The 20,459-nt window shown below is 43.6% G+C and overlaps 3 protein-coding genes across 4 annotated transcripts; 1 reads left to right on the plus strand and 2 right to left on the minus strand.

The window, feature by feature from the left end:
* Nucleotides 1-93: 93 nt before the first annotated feature.
* ccdc90b (coiled-coil domain containing 90B) lies at nt 94-3,160 on the minus strand. Its single transcript, XM_018688460.2, has 8 exons — nt 2,973-3,160; nt 2,647-2,766; nt 1,976-2,181; nt 1,846-1,887; nt 1,681-1,752; nt 921-974; nt 725-839; nt 94-651 (listed from the first exon to the last, which is right to left on the minus strand). The coding sequence occupies exons 1-8, from the start codon at nt 3,022-3,024 to the stop codon at nt 596-598; spliced, it is 717 nt and encodes a 238-aa protein (XP_018543976.1). The 5' UTR covers nt 3,025-3,160; the 3' UTR covers nt 94-595.
* A 389-nt stretch (nt 3,161-3,549) lies between these two features.
* On the plus strand, nt 3,550-9,247 carry alg8 (ALG8 alpha-1,3-glucosyltransferase). 2 transcript variants are annotated; one of them, XM_018688452.2, is made up of 13 exons: nt 3,550-3,689; nt 4,581-4,659; nt 4,736-4,929; nt 5,038-5,147; nt 5,696-5,763; nt 5,844-5,970; nt 6,044-6,147; nt 6,449-6,569; nt 6,692-6,831; nt 6,919-7,058; nt 7,189-7,286; nt 7,437-7,509; nt 8,081-9,247. In XM_018688452.2, exons 1-13 carry the CDS (start codon nt 3,601-3,603, stop codon nt 8,307-8,309), a joined length of 1,572 nt encoding a protein of 523 aa, XP_018543968.1. In that variant the 5' UTR covers nt 3,550-3,600; the 3' UTR covers nt 8,310-9,247. The 2 variants fall into 2 exon arrangements, with proteins under 2 accessions (XP_018543968.1, XP_018543970.1); XM_018688454.2 differs by having other exon boundaries at nt 8,084-9,247.
* A 2,461-nt stretch (nt 9,248-11,708) lies between these two features.
* On the minus strand, nt 11,709-18,484 carry guca1d (guanylate cyclase activator 1d). The gene is made up of 4 exons (XM_018688455.2): nt 18,290-18,484; nt 13,832-13,981; nt 12,391-12,478; nt 11,709-11,833 (listed from the first exon to the last, which is right to left on the minus strand). The coding sequence occupies exons 1-4, from the start codon at nt 18,482-18,484 to the stop codon at nt 11,709-11,711; spliced, it is 558 nt and encodes a 185-aa protein (XP_018543971.1).
* Nucleotides 18,485-20,459: the final 1,975 nt, after the last annotated feature.

Here is a 20,459-nt window from a genome sequence, read left to right on the forward strand (position 1 = left end):
AATTAATATTACAAACGTTTCACAAATAATTTACAAATTAATATGAATCAATCAAACGTCAAATTAAAATAAGAATTAAGACACTGGAAGATATTCTGTTAGTGAAGGTTTTAATATAATTTATCATGTTCATCAGTTTTATTCACTGAGACAAACAGACGCCATTTTAACTCAAAAACAATAAAACTTTATTGACAACGATGTAAAACATCAACTGGTTAAAATATAAAAAGTAAAAATATCTTTTTACTCGTTACTCATGATTCTGTTAACTAAGTACTCGGATACTTTACTGTGGGTAAAAGTACCACTACACTCATGTAAAAGTACTTCATCACCAGTAAAAGTCCTGTGTTCAGTAAAAGTACACAGCTGATACATGGAGCTGAGGATACTTGTGTACTTTCACTGCTGATACTTGTAAAAAATATTAGTTATATATTCAAGTAAAGTACAAATGGCTGAAATACAGGATGTGGATCTGGTTTATGCTGCTTTAACCGTCCAGGTCTAGGTCCTGATTGTGATCCTGGTCCTGGTCCTGGTCCTGGTCTTGGTCCTGGTCCTGGTCTGTGATCCGAATCAGGTGGATCCTTCACCTCCACAGGCGGTAGACTCCCAGGGCGATGGCGAGGCAGGAGAAGATGGTGGCTGATGACAGAGAACTGCGTTACCCAGAATCCTCCACCTCCACTGACGACATGTTCAACACCTGTGTGTTTACCTGCCAGGTAACGAACCGTCTCCAGCTTCAGAGACTCCAGGACGGTTTTCAGAGACGCTACCTGCAGGTCGATCTTCTTATTGATCTCCATGTTGTCGTTCTCCAGGTCGGCTTTCTGATCACATGACATCATCATATAGTAGTACAGCAGTAGTACAGTAGTAGTAGTACAGCAGTACAGTAGTAGTATATTTACCTTGTGGTAAAACTCTGTTGTCGCCTCCATCAGTTTCTTCTCCTGCTCAGTGAACTGACAACAAGAAACATCAGAGCTGAGCTGTGCTGCGTTCACTGACTGATGTAGCTGTGCTGCGTTCACTGACTGATGTAGCTGTGCTGCGTTCACTGACTGATGAGTTTGTGCTGCGTTCACTGACTGATGTAGCTGTGCTGCGTTCACTGACTGATGAGTTTGTGCTGCGTTCACTGACTGATGTAGCTGTGCTGCGTTCACTGACTGATGTAGCTGTGCTGCGTTCACTGACTGATGAGTTTGTGCTGCGTTCACTGACTGATGTAGCTGTGCTGCGTTCACTGACTGATGTAGCTGTGCTGCGTTCACTGACTGATGTAGTTGTGCTGCGTTCACTGACTGATGTAGCTGTGCTGCGTTCACTGACTGATGAGTTTGTGCTGCGTTGACTGACTGATGTAGCTGTGCTGCGTTCACTGACTGATGAGTTTGTGCTGCGTTCACTGACTGATGAGTTTGTGCTGCGTTCACTGACTGATGAGTTTGTGCTGCGTTCACTGACTGATGTAGCTGTGCTGCGTTCACTGACTGATGTGTTTGTGCTGCGTTCACTGACTGATGAGTTTGTGCTGCGTTGACTGACTGATGTGTTTGTGCTGCGTTCACTGACTGATGTAGCTGTGCTGCGTTCACTGACTGAGGTGTTTGTGCTGCGTTCACTGACTGATGTGTTTGTGCTGCGTTCACTTGCTGTCGTACAGACCATGTCAGAGATCCTGCTGCTCTCCAGGTTGATGTCCAGTTTAGTTTCTGCTCGGACTTTCTGACTCTCCTCCTGAAAACACAGAACAGGTTCATGATCCACGTGGGTCCAGACCTGATCCGGACCTGATCCGGACCCAGAGACCAGGACTGAGACCTGACTCACCTTCAGTCTGTTGGTCAGCTGCTCCAGCTCTCTCTTCATTTTCTGCAGAGACAGAAACAGAGCGTGGTGACGGGGCGCTCGGTGTGTGATCATGTGACTGACCGTGAGAAACAGACTAATAAAGTTTTACGGTATTTTCAGATCGCAGGTTGGCGAAGTCGCTCTTCTCCAGAATCACCATGTCCTTCCTGATGGAGTCCAGGTGAGCCATGATCTGCTGCACCGCGATCTCCTGGTGGGATTTGGTCACCATGTCTTTATACACGATGTCCATGTTCGCCGTGGTCAGAGTGACCAGAGCGGAGACGATCAGCTCCGCCTGACGCTTCTCAAAACCTGCAGAAACAAACACAAACAAACGTGGTGTGAAAAACTTAGTGCCAGACTCCATTGACAAAAACAGGGATTTTAACTGAGCAGAACACAGGAGCTGCAGGAATACCACTGCCTCCATCTGTTAGTGTGTCTGTGTTACTGTGTGGTACTTTTACTTCAGTAAAGTATCTGATTACTTCTTCCACCACTGAAAGTCTCACAGTAACACAGACACACTAACAGATGGAGGCAGTGGGATTCCAGCAGCTCCTGGTTAAATCCCTGTGTTTGTCAATGGAGTCTGGTAGAGATATATAGAGATGTTTACTGTTTTTTGTTGTTTTTTTTTTGGTGTGTGTGTGTGTGTGTGTGTGTGTGTGTGTGTCTGTGTGTGTGTGGGTGTGTGTGTGTGTGTGGGTGTGTGTGTGGGTGTGGGTGTGGGTGTGTGTGTGGTGTGGTGTGTGGGTGTGTGTGGGGGGTCCTCACCGCTGTTCTCCAGCTCCGTCACCATGGCGTGGGAGTCAAAGGTGAGTTTTCTCTGCTCCAGAGGCGTCAACTCAACTTTTCTCAGGTCAAAGGTCAACGCAGGTGCAGTCACATGGAAATCTGTCTCGCACACACGTATATATTCAAAAACTTCATTATTTAAAAACTCAGGTGTTCAGACTGAGGTCTGGTGTCTGTAGGTAAACAGGAAGCAGGTGGTCACGTGACTGTTGAACTGTCTTATAACTGCATGATGGACCCTGAAATGTTTGTTCTGTCTCTGACCCACAGTCTGAGCTCAGACCTGAACACGGACCCGGACTCACCTCTCCAGGTCCCGACCGACCGCAGCACGTGACACCGCCGCAGCGCGTTCATCCCGGAAGCTGCTGCTGTGTTTACGAGTTTCAGCAAAACTGAGGTAAAAACTTCACAGAAACTCCAGCTGACCCTGAGACACGGTGACACACAGGCTGGTGGACCGGATACAGTCTGACGAACAGTGGAGGATCAGGTCCTCCTCATGCTGCCTTCAGGAAGCCTCGGAATTCTGATTCTCGATACGATCGCTGAGAAAGTCAGGGTTGTGTTTATTCTCTATGAAACACTGAGAGGTTTCTGAAAGTTTTGAATTAAAGGATCTACAGTCCTCAACTGTAAAGAGCTCACAAATCACCTGAGGATTATTTTATTTTACAGAGGAACCTCAGAATTCCTAACTTAATGAGGTGACATTAAAGGTAACTGAACGAGTCCCTTCCTGCAGGGATCGAAACTTTAATAAAATATATCTAAAAAACAAAAACAAACAAAAAAGTCAACAGAACTGTTAAATGAATTAAAAAGAAACAGAATCAAACAGCAGAGGATTAAAAAAAAAAAAAGTTCAGCCGTCACTGTTCGGCTCAGAGCTGTCAATAAAGTTGTGTTTACAAAATCAACAACGGAAGTGTCATGGCGGTTCCTGTGGCGGAGAGCTGGACCTGGTTCCCGGCGTTAGCGCTGGGAGTCTCTCTGCTCAAATGTCTCTTCATCAGCTCCTAGTGAGTGGAAATGAAGTGAAGTGTTTTCATTCAGAGAAGCAGCTTCACAGACAAACTGTTACTCTCCAGGCGGTAGTTTAGCCTGTTAGCATCCGGCTAACGGCTCAAAAAGGTCGTCGGTGATTGAATATTGACGTTAACGGAGATGTTTATGTGAAGGTTTCAGGAGAGCTGGTACAAAACAGATCACACGTGTAGCCGTTAGATGTGTTTTACTTCATATAAAGTGATTGTAATGTTAACTTGACGTGTTATTAACTCCAGGTCAGTGCAGCCGCAAGATGGCGCCGTTTTTCAGTAGAAGTTCGTTTTACAGTTGAGTTGTGAAGTTTCACACAGATTATTAATTATTCCCGACAACCTGAAACACTTGTGGCTCAAGTATTGAAATTATTATGTTGTTTTTACTCTGCTGAGCCTCCTTACACCTTGTGTGAAGTCTTAAGTCCAAAGAAATATAATAATTAAGAATGTTTATATACCCGTGCCAAACCTCATAGAAAAATCTGTCAATTTAAGGATGTTGTTCGTTTATTTCCCAACATACACGTCATAAACATAACTGAATATATCCACTGAATCAGTTTTAACATCTGGTGATTTTGGCTTTCAAATAATCCAGAAACCTTCTCTGCAGTCTGCGAAATCTAAGCCTTGATTTTTTTAAAAAAGAAAAATACAATGTTCTATCTCTTCAAACCAAACCTAATTGAAAGTTCAGCTAGTTTAAGCATGTTTCCTTTACTTCTCCTACATGTCCTAAAACACAGCTGAATATTTTGTCTATATGTGATTATAAGTGAGTCTATGTTAAATTGACAGTTTTCTGTATGGAGTTTGGTTTGATTTTTGCCTGCAGAGTGAACTGCTGCTGTTGTGTTTGTCTGCCAGTCATTCCACAGACTTTGAGGTGCACAGGAACTGGTTGGCCATCACACACAGTCTGCCGGTGTCCAGGTGGTACTATGAGGTCAGTGTGACGGAGGTTCAGTGATCTCTCAGGTGTTTCTGATGCTCTGGGGGTAAAACGTGTTTTCGTCCTGCAGAACACGTCCGAGTGGACTCTGGACTACCCTCCGCTGTTCGCCTGGTTCGAGTTCGGCCTGTCCCACGTGGCTCAGCACTTCGACAGGAACATGCTGGTGGTGGAGAATCTGAACTACGCCAGCCCGTCCACGGTGCTGTTCCAGAGGCTGTCGGTCGTCTTCACTGACCTGGTCTTCATCTTCGCTGCCAGAGAGTGAGTCTGATCACAGCTGAACACCAAGACCTAAACAGTGAATCTAAAAGTCTTGACAGGTTCTCAGGTTCCAGCTGCTTGATGCTGATTGGCTCTGTCCTCGTCCAGGTGCTGCAGGTGCGTTCAGGAGCAGAAAGGTTCCCGGGACATTCTGAACCGGCCGTCCTTCATCCTGGCAGTTCTCCTGCTCTGGAACTTCGGCCTCCTCATCGTCGATCGTATCTTTTAGCTGCGATACGACGTTAATGACTGAACTCGTCATCAGAGAAAACCCGGATGAGTTTAGAGTTCAGTGTCAGTGAGTCCTGTCCTTTAGGAGAATCAGATCAGATGGTAAATGATAAATGGACTGTGCTTATATGGCGCTTTTCTAGTCGTCACATTCATCCATTCACACACACATTCATACAGCACTTGCACTACACACAAAGCACTCTAACACATTCACACACCGATGTTACAAACATCGGGGGCGACGTGGGGTTCAGTATCTTGCCCAAGGAATAGTTTTTTGGACTCAGATCTGTTCAAACAACACGATGGACCTGAAAATCGTATTCCCATCGGTTATGTCTTTACAAGCTGATGTCATCACATAAGCTAATTAAAACCAAACACATCAGTAGACTGAAGACTTGAACAAACATCAGAGTGATTAGAGCCCACATCTACAGAAACTGTCTTTGTGAGCTGTGCTGCAGACGGCCACCAGGGGGCGACCCACAGTTTTCAGCTGTGATAAAACCTCTTTAACACTTTCTCTCAGACATCCACTTCCAGTATAACGGCTTCCTGTTTGGGTTCCTGCTGCTGTCGGTGGCAAAACACCTGCAGGTTCGAACCTGTCGACACAAACACTGTTAATGATTTTATATGTTGACGCTCTGTAAATTAAAGTTTTGTTTTGGACACAGGCTTGTCACCTGCAGGGGGCGCTGCTGTTCTCCATCCTGCTCAACCTGAAGCACATCTACCTGTACGTGGCTCCGGCCTACGGCATCTACCTGCTGAGGAGTTACTGCTTCACTCAGGACAACAAAGGTACGACACAGACACACAGCTCCAGCTAACAGCCTGGGACTTCACCAGCAGTGACTGTGTGTTGTTTGTGCAGACGGGTCTGTGAGGTGGAGGAGTTTCAGTCCGCTCCGTCTGCTGGCTCTGGGCAGCATCGTGGTCTCCGTCTGCGCTCTGTCCTTTGGTCCGTTCATCGTCATGGTGAGTCTCACGGCGTCAACACTGGTTCAGTTACAGGAGCTGCAGGACAACGTTATGGACACGAGAGCTTTTTATTAAAGAGGAAGACCCTTTAGTTTAACCAGAACCATCTCCATATATCTCTACCAGACTCCATTAATAAAAACAGGGATTTAACCAGGAGCTGCTGGAATACCACTGCCTCCATCTGTTAGTGTGTCTGTGTTACTGTGTGGTACTTTTACTTCAGTAAAGTATCTGATTACTTCTTCCATCACTGAAAGTCACAGTCACAAAGACCTGATGATGTTGTGCATTTCAGGGTCAGCTCCCTCAGGTCCTGTCCCGGCTCTTCCCCTTTAAGCGGGGCCTCTGTCACGCCTACTGGGCCCCCAACATCTGGGCCCTCTACAACGTCCTGGACAAAGGCCTGGTGCTGCTCGGTGAGACTCTGCCTCCTCGCAGACCTCAGTCATGTGAACGGGTTGGAAACATGATAGAAACACGTCTGAGTTTACGAGTTAAAGGTGGATAAACATGTTTACTGTCCCATCCACCTGCTCAGGTGTTCGTCTGAAGCTGCTGGAGGAGGCGGAGCTTCCTCGAGCCACCATGACGGGCGGTCTGGTCCAGGAGTTTCAGCACTCGGTCCTCCCCTCCGTCTCTCCCTCCGTCACACTCGTCTGCACCCTGCTCTCCATCCTGGTGAGTCCGAACCAGACAGACTGAGGTCTGAGCTCAGATCTGGTGATGGTTCGTAAAGGTCTTTCTCTTCTCTCTGCGTCTCTGAAGCCGGCCGTGGTGTCCATCTGGCGGCGTCCTCGTGGCGCTCGGGGTTTCCTGCGCTGCCTGCTGCTCTGCGCTCTGGGCTCCTTCATGTTCGGCTGGCACGTCCACGAGAAGGCCGTCCTCATCGCCATCCTGCCCCTCAGGTCAGACGCCGGAGCTTCGGCCTTTAAACAGCTGCTCTGTCGATCAGACCTCAGGATGATCTTGAACAAGTCTGAAGCTGTCGGAGCGTTCGACGTCATGTTTGATTTTGTCTGTGTTTTGTTGCCGTAGTATTCTGGCGGTTGAGAGCAGAGAGGATGCTGGGATTTTCCTGGTTCTGACCACCACAGGTCATTACTCCCTGTTCCCGCTGCTCTTCACCCCCGCAGGTAAAAACCAGACTGAGGGTCCGCTGATGTTCCAGGCTTTAACAGGATCTGTGACCTGATGGTGTTGAACAGCTGTGGTTCACTCAGCTGCTCCTTCAGCATCAGGTTTCCTCTTGACGTTGGAACCAAATCACTGTTTGTGTTTTTCAGAGCTGCCAATCAAAGTCACTCTAATGCTGATGTTCACCGTCTACTCCTTCACCGCCCTGAGGAAACTGCACAGGTAAACTCACTGAACAAAAACCTCCACGTCCTCATTTCACCATCTGATGTTTGTTTAATAAAACAACATAAAAACACGTCTTTCTGTTTTTGTTTTAACAACATTAATGAACCTTCAACATGTGGCTTACATAATAAAGAACAAGGATCTGCTGAGCAGATCAGCTGCTTCAGTAAATCACTGAATGAAACTGTATCTGTGAAGTTCTGAAGATTTCCACCTGCAGTGGCCTGCTCAGATCAGAGTTAAAGTTTAAATCGTACTTTCACATGTTGACGTCCTGAGATTTACATTAAAGCTGTGGTGATAATAAAGACTCCAGTTCCCAGAGTGCTTTGCAGAGTCAGCAGGAAACTGTTTTTTTTTAGTGGAAAGAAAAAAAACTAAAAATTCAAGTGTGAAAAATAAAAAAAATAATTTAATGTCGGTGACAAGAAACAAGAAGAGATCTCAAGACGTCGCTTTGGATTCTGGGAAATCTTTTGGCTCTTTGGTCGTTTCAGCTCTACTGAAACATCTGGATGTTTTAAAGTAACTGTACCTGTAATCAGATTACTTTCTCTGTCCTCAGCAGTCAGGGGCCTCTGCTCCGGCCCCTGGAGGTTGTCTACCTGCTCGGCCTGGTCACCGTGGGGATTGCATGCGAGGTTATCTTCCCCATGTCACCGTGGCAACAGCGGCTGCCCTTCCTCCCCCTGCTGGCGACCTCGGTGTACTGCTCCGCCGGCGTCTGTTACTCCTTCCTGCGTCTGTACGTCAGTCTGCTGCGGTGGGACGAGGAGAAGCCCAAACAAACATGAGAGGTCGCAGGTTAGATTCCCCAACACACCTACACCCGCCCTGCACACTGAGCAAGGCACTCAGACAGGGGGAGGTGACCGACATTGTTCCAAAAACAACGTTATTCTGAATTATTTTTGCATATTTTTCTTCGTCTTCTGGAACTTTGACCAAACACAGATCACGTAACTTCACATGCAGATGTTTCCAGCAGCTGTAGAAAAGTTTGGGAGCAGGAAACGAGTCGACTGATTGATCTCCAGGAAACACTCTGTGGTTCTGATCAATACAACAAACACATCAACACACAACTTCTCAGAGTTATTGTCTGAAAACGTCTTCAGTTCCCTCTGATCATGTCACGTTTATCTGGGTTTAGATTCACAGACGACAAATCTGTAACAGGAAGTCTGAGCTGTGGACTGCAGCAAATTTAAAGATTAAATTTTACAGGCTGATTGTGTTGATGCAGAATTCACTCGTAGTTAACCTCGACTCTGTGCAGATCATTGCTCATGTTTTATGTTGTGTGGACTGATGGAAAATGGAGGATTTCTTAAAACATTAGTTTTTTCTTTGAGGTTTGGCTGTGTGTTATACAGCAGTGAGGATGAGTGAGGATGAAATCAGCTGAAATATTTAAATTTATCTGAAGATGTTTTAACCTGGAGCCTCTGGTGTTTCCACCTCACACATCAGGAGTCGGTGGTAACTCATCTCTCAACCAAGGAAAGGTCAGAAACATTTATTTTTTCACTCAAGAAACCAGAGTCCAATCCAGCTACAGGAAGTGTCTGGACTCGTTGAACTCTGTGACTCGAACCAACTGGTCGATGAAACGAACTGAAGGACATGTTTTTAATAAAAGACCACATGGACCAATCAGAACTGAAGGACAGATGATGATGAAGTTTGTTTTTCTATATTTTCAAATAAAAAGAAAGTGGAATTCGTCACATTCATGTATGTCATGGTGTTTATTGTGACGGACTAAAATCCCTGAAACCCTCCTTAAATCTCTCCACAAAAAACTGGATTCAGAAAAAACGGAAACAGTGATTGAACCAATAAACCTCTAGAAATGAGGTGAATCCTATCCATAAACAAGATCACTGACCTGCAGAGTTTAAATCAAAGACACAGTTTGTTTAAAAACTTTATTGATAAGGCAACACAAGACATGATTGGTTAGTGTTTTACAGGACACGTCTTCACTGTAAAAATCCCTATTGCACGATAAGAACTGTCAGCGTCAATGCTAACCTGTACGACTATCAGTCAGCAGCTTTAAGGACAAAATGGCCTCTTCTCTTCAACTCTAACCATCAGAGTTCATGATTGATTCTTATTCTACAAACATTCTCCTCCATCGTCCTGATTTTTTTTCTCACTCATCATTGTATAAAAGTAAAAAGGTTTAAAACATTCAAATCATTCAGTACATTCCTTCAGCTTCAAAAAATAAGAGACCAGTCACACAACACTAACACAACTATACTGTGAAAGGACAAAATAAAACAACAGTATTCACATTGATATGCATCCAGATGTCCTTACTGTGACTGAGAGAAAAGCCTAAAATCCCTCAAGTTAAAACCAAACAAAGGGCAGTTTGAAGGTCTGATTCCTGGACCCTAATAAGTCTAATTTCTCACAGTGTGACCTGATCTACCAGGAAAACCCAGGAGACTCCGGAAACTCTTTGGTTTTCCAAGAACGTGTTAATTAATGAGCTTTAGAGGTGCTGAGAGGTGGATTTGTTAAGACAAGAGGAGGATTTACCTAAATGTTTATCTTCACCTTTGAACCTCAACATCTTAGAAGATGTCACTATATGTTGAACTGTTCCTTTAAAAAGTCAGAGCAGATTCTTTAGTGGGAAAATGCTGAAGTAAAAATTCAGGTTTGAATCAGGTCTGGACTCATTAGATGCTGAAGAGGTTCAGGTTTCATCTGTTTTTTGAGGTAATCAGAACCACTGACCAAACCTCTCTTTGGTTAGATGTTAATCAGACCTCCCCTGGGCTGCCCTGGTGGCCTGGTCTGGCCTGTGTTAGCCTGGTTTGGCCTGGGTGGCTCTCTGGTCTGGCCTGGTGCCAGAGAAGGTGATAGATCCTGATGATTATTTTATAACTGCAGAAAGCCAGAAAGTGAATCTACAGACTCTGTGGTTTCTTAAAGGTTATTCTACAGTTTGAACATGTTTTTGTTTTAAATCAGGTCATTTTTCAAACCTTTAGTTTATATTTTCCTGCCGAGTCTGTCCTGTAAATATAAATCTCTGTGATGCTGAAACTGTCTGTAAATCTGCTCCATTACAGCTCAGGCTGCTGAGCCTTTTACAGCATTAAGAGGATCAGCAGCTTCAGAGCAAAGACCAGGACGGACTCCCAGCATGCTCTGCTCAGCACCTCATTTTGAGACATAGAAACCTGGTTTTCTACAAAACATTTAAAATGTTAAAGTCTGAACACAAGCAGCCATACCAAACCTTTGTTTTAAAGAAGATACAGACTAAAACAGCAGATTTATGATTGATTGTCACTTTTGATGAGGTTTGAAATCATCCCTGCAGATACTCAGTATCTTTAGAAACGGATCTTCCTGGTGGATGTTACAGTAAGTGAAGTATTTAAGCCCCCTGCTCTTTCCCCATAATTTAGGCTGAAGGTTCAGGGCTGGGTATCGACTAAAATCTTTGATACTGGTGCTTCATGTTGAAACCAGGTTCCAGGACGATTACTTTGAGAAATGTAAACTTGTTTTTCTACCAAACATTTGTTTCATTTAACAAAAATTCTCAAATGTCTAAACACCAGCGGCCATACAATAGCTTAGTGTAGTTGAAATACAAACTAAAATTGGCAAAAATTTGAATGAACTCTGGTAGCATTCAATCAAAGAACACGTTAAGAGGAATCCCACAAAGTTTTTGATTTCAGCTTTTGGTAATTTTTACACAGTTAAAGAGTTTTTTGATCTCGATGTTGTTCAGTTGGTACCATTAACGTACTGAAGTTTGATACCCGGCCCTGGACATTTCTGGGACCTTTAAAAACCGCAACCTCCACTTGAATTCTTTGGATCTGACCATTTTTGGACAAACTGATGCGTGATGTGATGGATAGATTAGTGATGGTGATGGTGAAGTCTTCAGATATCTTTGTTAGATATCAGTCCCTTTTTCAGCCTGAGGCTGGACAACTGATCACAGTCCATCAGAAGGTTTAGACATTTTCAGCACCTGTTGTTTTCTGCTGCTTTGTTCTGACCAGCAAACAGCAGAAGACTTTAAGGGGGTAGATCAAGTCTTTTATCTTTTTTTGAGGGGCTGAGGGTTGATTTCTTTTCTCTGAATGGGGGAGGATTTCTGCTTCAGTCAGTCTTTGTGGTCCCGGTGCAGCTCCGGCTCTGCGCTCTCATCCCGTCCGGCCCTCCACGATGATGACTAACACCGGCGTCAGGTCCATCAGGTTCTTCAGCATGTCCATGATGTCCTCGTGGTCTTTGGCTCCCTCGATGAACTCCTCAAGGGTCAGCTCACCTGAGGGGTCAAAGGTCAAAAGATAGTTGAGGGGTTTTGATGGGTCAGTTATATTTTTATGCTTCTGTGCTGGCGACAGTCGTGAACAGAGGTGTTATGTTTTCAGGTTGTCTGTACGTATCCATGAACATTATATCTCGATAAGGCCTCGAGGAAATCTCTTCAAATTTGGCACAAACATTAACTTCGACTCAAAGACAAAGTGTTTAGAATTAACACTAATTTAACTTCAACTGGCCTGCCAATTTTATTTCTTCTAAGTTTCATTAGAGACAACTTTTTTATCTGATTTTTAACAGTAGTTGGGTCAAAATGTAAACTTTGTTCAGGTACCAAAGGATAGACCATTTTGCCAACATAACCACTTCTATAGAATCTGTTTTCCATACAAAGTGTGAGATTGAGATTGTTTGTGGTTGGTCATCAGTAGTTTGGGGTTCTGCCCCCAGTAATCCCACTGTCTGTGGTGGTGGTGAGAACACTAGCAGAACCGTTAGCATTAGTGGTGTTAAAGCTATCAGCCTCAGTCAGTCAGAAAACAGCATCTTGTTTTTTACCTTCTCCTTTAACATCGATCCTCTCAAATATGAGTGAGACGATCTCCTCTGGGTCAATGTCTCTGTTTCGTGTGATGTCCTGGATGGCCTGCAGGGGGAGACACCACTGACCATCAGTAACTCAGCATTTAAAAACTCAGAATCTGCTCTTTAGTTCATTTACTATCTAAATGATGAAGATTAATTAGATGAGCCAAAGACTGAACATTGGGTTTGGAGGATCATTTTGGCCAAGATTTCAATTTTAAAAGGGAAATTTGAGAACATTTTCCTTTTTAACATCTAATTATGGCCCAATTATTCAGAATATTTAAAACTAACAATAGTTTATTTGGTATTTCTGTGTTTAATGTTGATTCTGGGTAAAATGCAGAAGGTTAAACGCTCCACTGGACTCTGGTGTTCCTCACACTGGTTGTGACGTCCAGTCTAACCGGGTTGGAGTCGTTCGTCCCACTTCCAGCAGCTTCCTGTCGGCTGATAGATTGAGCTCATTCAGCAGATTAACGCTCATCTAATTTCAGAGCTAATCCAGCCCAGTTCTCTGTCGGAGCAGCAGATCCAGCTCGGCTGATTTAGAGTCAGTTCACTGTCAGAGGAGCAGTTTCTGGAAATCTGTCTGTAGGTTCAGGGTGGGTCCAGAGGGGTGGCACAGGCCCCCATCATCTGACTGACCACCTCCACCAGTCAGACGACGATAGTAGGTTTGATTTTCAGGTTATTATTGTGGAGAACCAGGATTTTAAACTTTGATCTTTAAACTCTTCAAAAGTGATTTGATTTCACCATCAGTTTTTCTTCATAGCAGCAGCAGCTGAGGCTCATGGGTACTGTAGTATTTATTTAGAGACTGGAAGAACCTGATTTATCAGAAATGAAGTGAAAATATTTGACACTGGTGGTTTTGTTATCCAGGGGAGTCCTGAGTTCCTGTGTTCAGTAATGAGGAAAATACTGATGACTGCACCATCATCAGTCAGATTTAGGATGTTTGTAGAAGGAATTCATTCTACAAACTTTAAAACTAATGACCAAAATATCTAAAACAATTCAAGTCTCCAAACTAGATTTTGATTCAGTCCTTCTACACGACCAGGATTATCAGATGAAGGATAAAAAACCAGTCACAGCTGATACTCTACTACAGTTTCTAACTAATCAGATGAAACTTTTGGCTTTTGCCTGATGTGGTTGAGAGACTTGAGTCCTCCATCTCTTCTTTTACTCTCATTGTCTCATTGTTACAGTTTTCAGTTTTAGTTACTAAATTGAGCCAGATTACTCAGTTAAACGTGTCTGAACCGAAACTGTCGAGCTGCTGAGATTCAGACGAGTTGATAAAAATGTTGAAATTGTGTTTATTTATTTAGTTGAAGAACCTCTGAGGTTTTTGTGTTTTGTGTTGATCCTTGTTGACGTCAATGTGTGTGAGACTAATCACCGAGAAGATGGTCTCCAGTTCTTCCTTGTCGATCTTTCCGTTGCCGTCCTGGTCGAACAGTTTGAAGTACCACTTTAGTTTCTGGTTGATCTCTCCTTTCAGCATCAGGCTGATGGCTGCAATGTACTCCACAAAGTCAATGTAACCGTCCTGCAGACAGAACAGAGGGAGGTTAAACCCAGTTTACCTCAGTTTCTCTGAGGATGTGAGGAGGAGCTTGTTTTGGGTTTCTGTGAAATTCAGGCTTCAGTTTTAGTCTGGAGGCGTCATCTGCTCTGTAGAACTGTCAGTACTTTGGTCCAATTTTCCTCAACACTTCTCTTTTTGACTTTTGAAAACACTGTTTTCTTGTAAGACAGAGCTTTTTATTAAAGAGGAAGATCCTCCTAGTTTAACCAGAAACATCTCTATATATCTCTACCAGACTCCACTGACAAAAAGAGGAATTTACTGGGAGCTGTTGGAATACCACTGCTTCCTTATTGTGTGGTACTTTTATGTAAAGGATCTGAATGCTCTGCAGCTGTTTATTAGTGAACATCCCTCTGTGACACCACCATACGACCAGTGGACTGTGTTTGGTCTTTCAGCAGAGACAGAGGTGGAGAAATGATCAGCAAATCACCTCATATAAGTTTAACAAACTTACAACAAAAAGTTTGTTGTTGACGAGTCGATCAAACGACCAACATTTAAATCAGGAGCTTCAGTGTCTGGAGTCAGTCGCTGCAGATGTTCTCCTGTGTTCTGCTCAGTAAAAGTCCTGTTTTTGTCAGTGGAGTCTGGTAGTGATACATAGTGATGTTTCTGGTTCAACCGCTAACTCTGCACATGATGTTAAACATTAAATAAAAAACCTGATGTCAGCACCTGCACAGATACCTGCTGACTCAGACTGAGCAAACCTGCAGGTTCAGTTTCAGTGATTTAATCAGGTTAATTTGATTTACAGTCAGTAAACCCTGTGAACCTCATGATAAAAAACAATATCTAAACTCTAACAGATCACTGTGATCTCCTCCTGTCCCTCCCCCTGATGAAGGTCCAGTCCCTGAGCTCTCAGTTCGTCCTCACTGAACTTCATCGCCACACACTCTGAATCCACTTAGCTCACCATGAACACACACAGCGGGGGATAATGGCTCTACATGCTAACACTGTAAGCCAATTAGTTAGAGAGCCAATGAAAGTTCTGCCTTAGCCATCTTTGTCCTGGTTCACTCAGCAGACTGGAGCTGTGGTCGATCACTGTTAACACCCGGGTCTCTGCAGAACCACAGTGGAGTTTGATTTGATGTAAGATTAAAAAAAACTAAAATCTGATTTCAAATCCACTGTCACCAAACACCTTAAAATATACAGGTAAAGGTGTTGCAGAACATTCATCTTCTGGTCAACCTTCAAAATAAAAGTAGAGTTTAAGCTTAAAAGTTTTGGAAATCATTGTTTCTTTTCAAACTCCATCCACACGTGATGAAAACCACAAGATGCAGTCAAAAGCTCCAGAAAACGCTTGTTAGTGGATTTGGTTTAAAAGTTCCACATGTGGTTGTCCAATGTGTTTGATTTTCACATTTTAGGCTGAAACCAGCGACTGTTTTTATTATTAACAGAATTCCCCAGATCCCAGGCGGCCATGTTGACTTCATCCAACCCAAAGATAATTTGTCTTTTAGTTGATTGACGAACTGATCAACCCACTGATCATATTGATAGTCACATCCTTGAAGTAAAAATGTCAAATTTATTGTTAAACAATTCAAAAAATATCATAGTTTGTGACATATGGCAGCTGTGGATGCTCCACATCTTGAACAGATGGAAAATCTGTAAAACAAATACTGAACAAACACATAAACATGAGCTTATATCTGCTGATAAACTATATACTTGTCTGTTATACTGATGATGAATGGTAAATTGGGAAACTAAAAGTAAATGTCGGATTAGAAAAATCATGGAGCCATGTTTTGGTTGGAGACTGGCAACACTGAAAGTTTGACTCTGACCAATCATCATTCAAATTCTCACGTTATCATAGAGGGTCAACACATCGTAACAGGTGGCGATATAACCCAGCTCTGTCATCCTATTGGTCAGTGAGGGACACATAAGACCAGGCAGAAAGATACTAAATATTCAGACATGTTAGACTTGTGGTCGGGGAGTTGTTGACTGTCCCAGATGCCACATTGATTATATCAAACTACAAGAGTTCATTGTTCCTGATGTTCATATTCAGAATGAATTCATGTTGTTTAAACTAGACCTCAACAAAAATACAGCTGCAGGGGAAAACATCTGTCAGGAAATGTAACTTAAACTACATAACGCTGAGAATACATGTGTACTTTTAGTTGTAGTGGAGTATTTTTACATCGTTGGTACTTTCACTTAGTACCTGTAACTACTGCCTGTAGCTGTTAGGTAAATGCAGAGGAGTAAAAAGTACAACATCCTCCCTCTGAAATATACAGCAAATATAAAGTAACATCTAATGTAAAGTATAATTCTGGAGAATGCTTTTTTGCTATTTCTACTCAAATAAGTGATATATTAATACTAAATCTGCAAGTGGAAAAAAGAGTACGGTTTGTTTTAAGAAAAATAAAACACAGGACTTGAGTTTGGTCTCAGTTGGGTGAAAACCTTGTATCTGCAGTCTGGGGAAGTTAATGACATGTTCCTTCACAGATTTAACCAAAAATCTCTGGGTGATATCACCAAAATACCTAGTAATACCACAAAAATAAAGCAGGTTTTTGTAGTTCTCTCGGTATGGGGCAGTGGACTTTGGTCACGTCTTGGTCTGGCCCTGGACGCAGCTGTTTAACCAGGACAAAGAGTGAAACCACAACCAGACTGAACCAGGATCAGGCAGGTTCACTGTCCTGAGCAGCTGTTGAGTTTGTTCTAACAGCACTGGACTGTGAGCTGGTTCTGGTCTGAGTGTTGGACAGTGATGCGTAACTTAACATCTGTGAATGTCACCTTAAACCTTAACCCCTGAACATCCAGTTTTTGCCTTTAAGGTTGAAATTAATCGACTTCACCCAGTCTGACTGGATCATTTTGTTCTGTATCAGCTCTGCACAGAAACTGTGGATAAGTGTTTTTATGGCTGCATCATTCCATCAAACACAAATACTCTTCTTGTCCTCTCCTAAATTTGACCCTGACAGATCTGGGATCTGTGCTGGACTTTAAATAGCTCTCTGTGATTAAGACTTTAGCGTCGCAACAGGAGTTTGTTCCTCCTGCTGCACCATCAGTCTGCTGCTGGTTTGGAGGTTAAAGTTAGAAACAATTACTGCAGCACTTCTTCCAGCTTCTCACTGAAGCTCTGATGTGTTTGTGCATGAACAGAAAACAAAGCCTCAGACTGTGTGGTCCCACTCACTGAACTGAAACAAGGCCCAGGGCTGTATATTACCCATGATCCCCTTCTGTGGCTCTGTTTCTAATTCTTGATATTTTTGAGGTTTCCTGGTTGAATATCAGCAATGAACACTGGTTTTTAATTCATTCATGTCACACAGCTGTATCCAGGACCTGGACCAAGGCTTTGGAAATGTAATGAGGTATATATAGGCCTCAGTGGACACCAGGGGGCGCCACCTCCACCAACACAATTCACAATTATTTCAGTGATATTATCCATAGGTTTTGGTTAAATCCATAAAGGGACATGTCTTTGTTCATTTCACAGCTTTAACTTCCCCAAAACCGACGATACAAGGTTTTCATCTGACTGGGACCAAACTCAGAGCAAAAATTACAAGTACATGTCCTGCAATGTGCATTTTTTACTGAAGTACACTCTTATCAGTAAAATGTGCTTTATGTATCAAAAGTACAAGTATTCTGCAGAATGACACCTGTCATCAGCAGTGGAAAGTATCTAAGTACATTTACTCAAGTACATTACTTAGGGACCATTGTAAAGCACTTGTACTTTTATGTAGATTCGATGTTACTTTATAATTCAGGGGGAGAATGTTGTACTTTTTACCGCACTACTACAGAGTACCAATACAGCAATGTAGAAATACTCCACTACGAGTAAAAGTACACAAGTATTCTCAGCATCATGTAGTAAAGTTACTTTACCTGATAGATGTTTGTCAGCAGTATTTTTTAAAGTTCCAGTTCAGATGTCAATTCAGTGCTACTGTAAGTATTTTACTCAAGTTCTGCACATAGGTACATTTTTAAGTTACTTGTACATTACTTGAGTATTTCCATTTTCTGCTGCTTTGTATTTCTACTTGTGCACAGCATTTCTGACGGAAATATTGTACTTTCTGCTGCACTACATTTATCTGCAGGTAATAGTTACTTTCAGTGAAAGAAGAAGTACTCAGACCCTTTACTTAGGTAGAAGTACCAATACAACAGTGTAAAAACTACATGAAGCTGACAGTAGTTGTGTAATTTTTGTGTCAGTGTGAAATGTACCCCGTCCATGTCGAAGGTGAAGAAGACCTGGTCCACGTAGCTGTTGGCGTTCTCGTTCATACCCTTCAGGTTGAGGATGGCCTTCAGCTCAAACAGCGTGATCAGGCCCGACGGAGACTCCCGCATGAACTTGTTGTACCAATGGTGCATGTCCTCCGCCAGGATCTCGTCCAGGTTCGAGCCGTGGTTCCCCATGGGTGCTGTCCGACAGGAGCACCGAGGTAAAGAAAACCTCAAGAAGAAGGCGAAGCCCGGACGAGAAGGTTCTAGAAAGAGAAACCAGAGCAGGCCTCCTCTGATCCTCAGCAGACTGATGTCAATAAGAGCTTGTTAAAGTGGTCTACAGTCCTGATCCTGGACCCTATCAAAAAGGTTGAATATCCGTGGCATCGGCAGCAAGGCCAACAGGCTTCAGCAGCAGGAGGGTCGAGCCGGCCGACACCCAGGCTGCAGTGACTCTGCAGGCAGAGAGCAAACCTCAGGACTCTCTAACCCTCTTAGGTCCTGGAGGAAGAATCAAGGAAGCACCTAAAATAACTTCCTAATGAGATCAGGCCGCGCTGCCTGGAGGTCTGCCAGCAGAGGCCTGCCAGAGGCTGAGCCAAGAGGCTTTACCTGCTGAGGGACCTGGGCTGGCCCTGGAAGCAGGATGGTTATATAATGGACTCACCTGGGTGTCCTGGGTCAGACGGAGAGATTCCTCGATGTGACGCCCACAAAGGACGTTTCCCCTCGAAGAGTAAAACTGACTTTCCCTCCAGTGCATCAAACAGTGTGGAGAGTAGTGGAAAGAGTGTTAATCAGATCAGTCAGCAGCTCGTCCTCGCAGCAGCTTCAATCAGAGCTCAGCTTCTATTAGAATCCACAGTGGAAAACTCACTTTAATGATTCAGAATCTACTGAAAGTTTCCATTATCCCATTAGGAAAGAATCAGCAGAGGTGTTGGTCTGAGTCCAGTTTGACGGAGCTGGTTTTCTATTTTTGTGTTTCTGTTCTCAGACACTGAACCAGGCTCATAAAGACTACATTACCCAGCAGTCATTACCAAACCACTCAGCCACAGTTACAGTCATTATCTTATGATCAAGATCTCAGACTAAATGAACACGAGTCTGTGTTAGTGAGAGCGACTGTACTGATGTTTAAAAGATAACTCAGAGGTGGGTCAGAAATGGATTACACTGCAGCAGCATTTTTTCCACATTGCTTCCCATCTCATCCCTGACAACCCTTAGCATCCAAAAAGGGTTTCACCTGTCATCCAAGAGGCTTCCTCAGTTCTAAGAAGCCTTTTGAATGAGAGGTGAAACATCCTCAAGCATCTACAACCAAATCCATTTGGCCTTGATTCAAACTCTCTTGGGTAACCATGATAATCACCTGGACGATGGAGGATCTGTACAGGTGAACCACCTGCTGAGACACTCAGTGTTTGTATTTGTTTGCTCTGTTCAGCAATCCATCCATGATGCTAATAAACCAACCAACTACCTATCCCTGACTCTCCAACAGACGGGGTCCTGACCACCCTCCTCCTGACTCTGATGCAACTTTCACTTCACCCTTCGCAATAGAATCTGAAGCACTCTGATTGGTTGTTTTATGCAGCGCTGTCTTCTGGGACTAGTAGTCGACTTCTGCCCTCAACATGTTTTACAAACCTGTATTCTCCCAGCATGCCTCTGGGCTCAGGTTTTTGGCAGTGAATCGTCAGTTTCCAGAGAGGCAGACTCCTCCTGTTTTGTCTGTTTTATTTGTAGCAGCAGTGAAATTGGATGTGAGTGTATCAGAGGACGGGACAGATTATCCAGACTTATATCTAAACACAGTGAGCAGCAGCAGCCAGGTTTCCTCCTCTCACTGCGCCTCCTTCCAGGTCTTTTCCAGGTACCAGCCCTCAGTAGATTAGGAGTTACTGAGTCATGTGGAGACGTGCCAGCTGTGGAAAATCCTTGTAAGTAGAGTTCAACACTAACTCTCCTTTTCAAAGGCTGCGACCTCCTTCAAGTGAAGTCTCACTCAGTAGGTGTCTCAGAGTCAGACTACCTGGGGGCCACTGGCCAGGTAGGTCTCACCTGGGAGTGCTCTGGTGCCAGGTGCACTGTGGTGAATCAGTGTTTATGCTGACACACAGGTTGTTATTCTAATTTGTGGGTCGACTTTAAAGGT

Source organism: Lates calcarifer, unplaced genomic scaffold (genome assembly GCF_001640805.2).
Source record: "Lates calcarifer isolate ASB-BC8 unplaced genomic scaffold, TLL_Latcal_v3 _unitig_1931_quiver_614, whole genome shotgun sequence".
In the NCBI taxonomy this organism is placed as follows: Eukaryota; Metazoa; Chordata; class Actinopteri; family Centropomidae; genus Lates; species Lates calcarifer.

Coding starts and splice junctions, on each gene's coding strand:
- ccdc90b (XM_018688460.2), bottom strand. CDS start 3,024: ATGAACGCGCTGCGGCGGTGTCACGTGCTGCGGTCGGTCGGGACCTGG. Junction 2,767..2,972: donor GTCGGTCGGGACCTGGAGAG/GTGAGTCCGGGT, acceptor TGTGCGAGACAG/ATTTCCATGTGACTGCACCT. Junction 1,888..1,975: donor ACCTGCGATCTGAAAATACC/GTAAAACTTTAT, acceptor CTGTCTCTGCAG/AAAATGAAGAGAGAGCTGGA.
- alg8 (XM_018688452.2), top strand. CDS start 3,601: ATGGCGGTTCCTGTGGCGGAGAGCTGGACCTGGTTCCCGGCGTTAGCG. Junction 5,148..5,695: donor CGGCCTCCTCATCGTCGATC/GTATCTTTTAGC, acceptor ACTTTCTCTCAG/ACATCCACTTCCAGTATAAC. Junction 7,510..8,080: donor GCCCTGAGGAAACTGCACAG/GTAAACTCACTG, acceptor CTCTGTCCTCAG/CAGTCAGGGGCCTCTGCTCC.
- guca1d (XM_018688455.2), bottom strand. CDS start 18,484: ATGGGGAACCACGGCTCGAACCTGGACGAGATCCTGGCGGAGGACATG. Junction 12,479..13,831: donor AACTGGAGACCATCTTCTCG/GTGATTAGTCTC, acceptor CTCCCCCTGCAG/GCCATCCAGGACATCACACG. Junction 11,834..12,390: donor GATCGATGTTAAAGGAGAAG/GTAAAAAACAAG, acceptor TTGACCCCTCAG/GTGAGCTGACCCTTGAGGAG.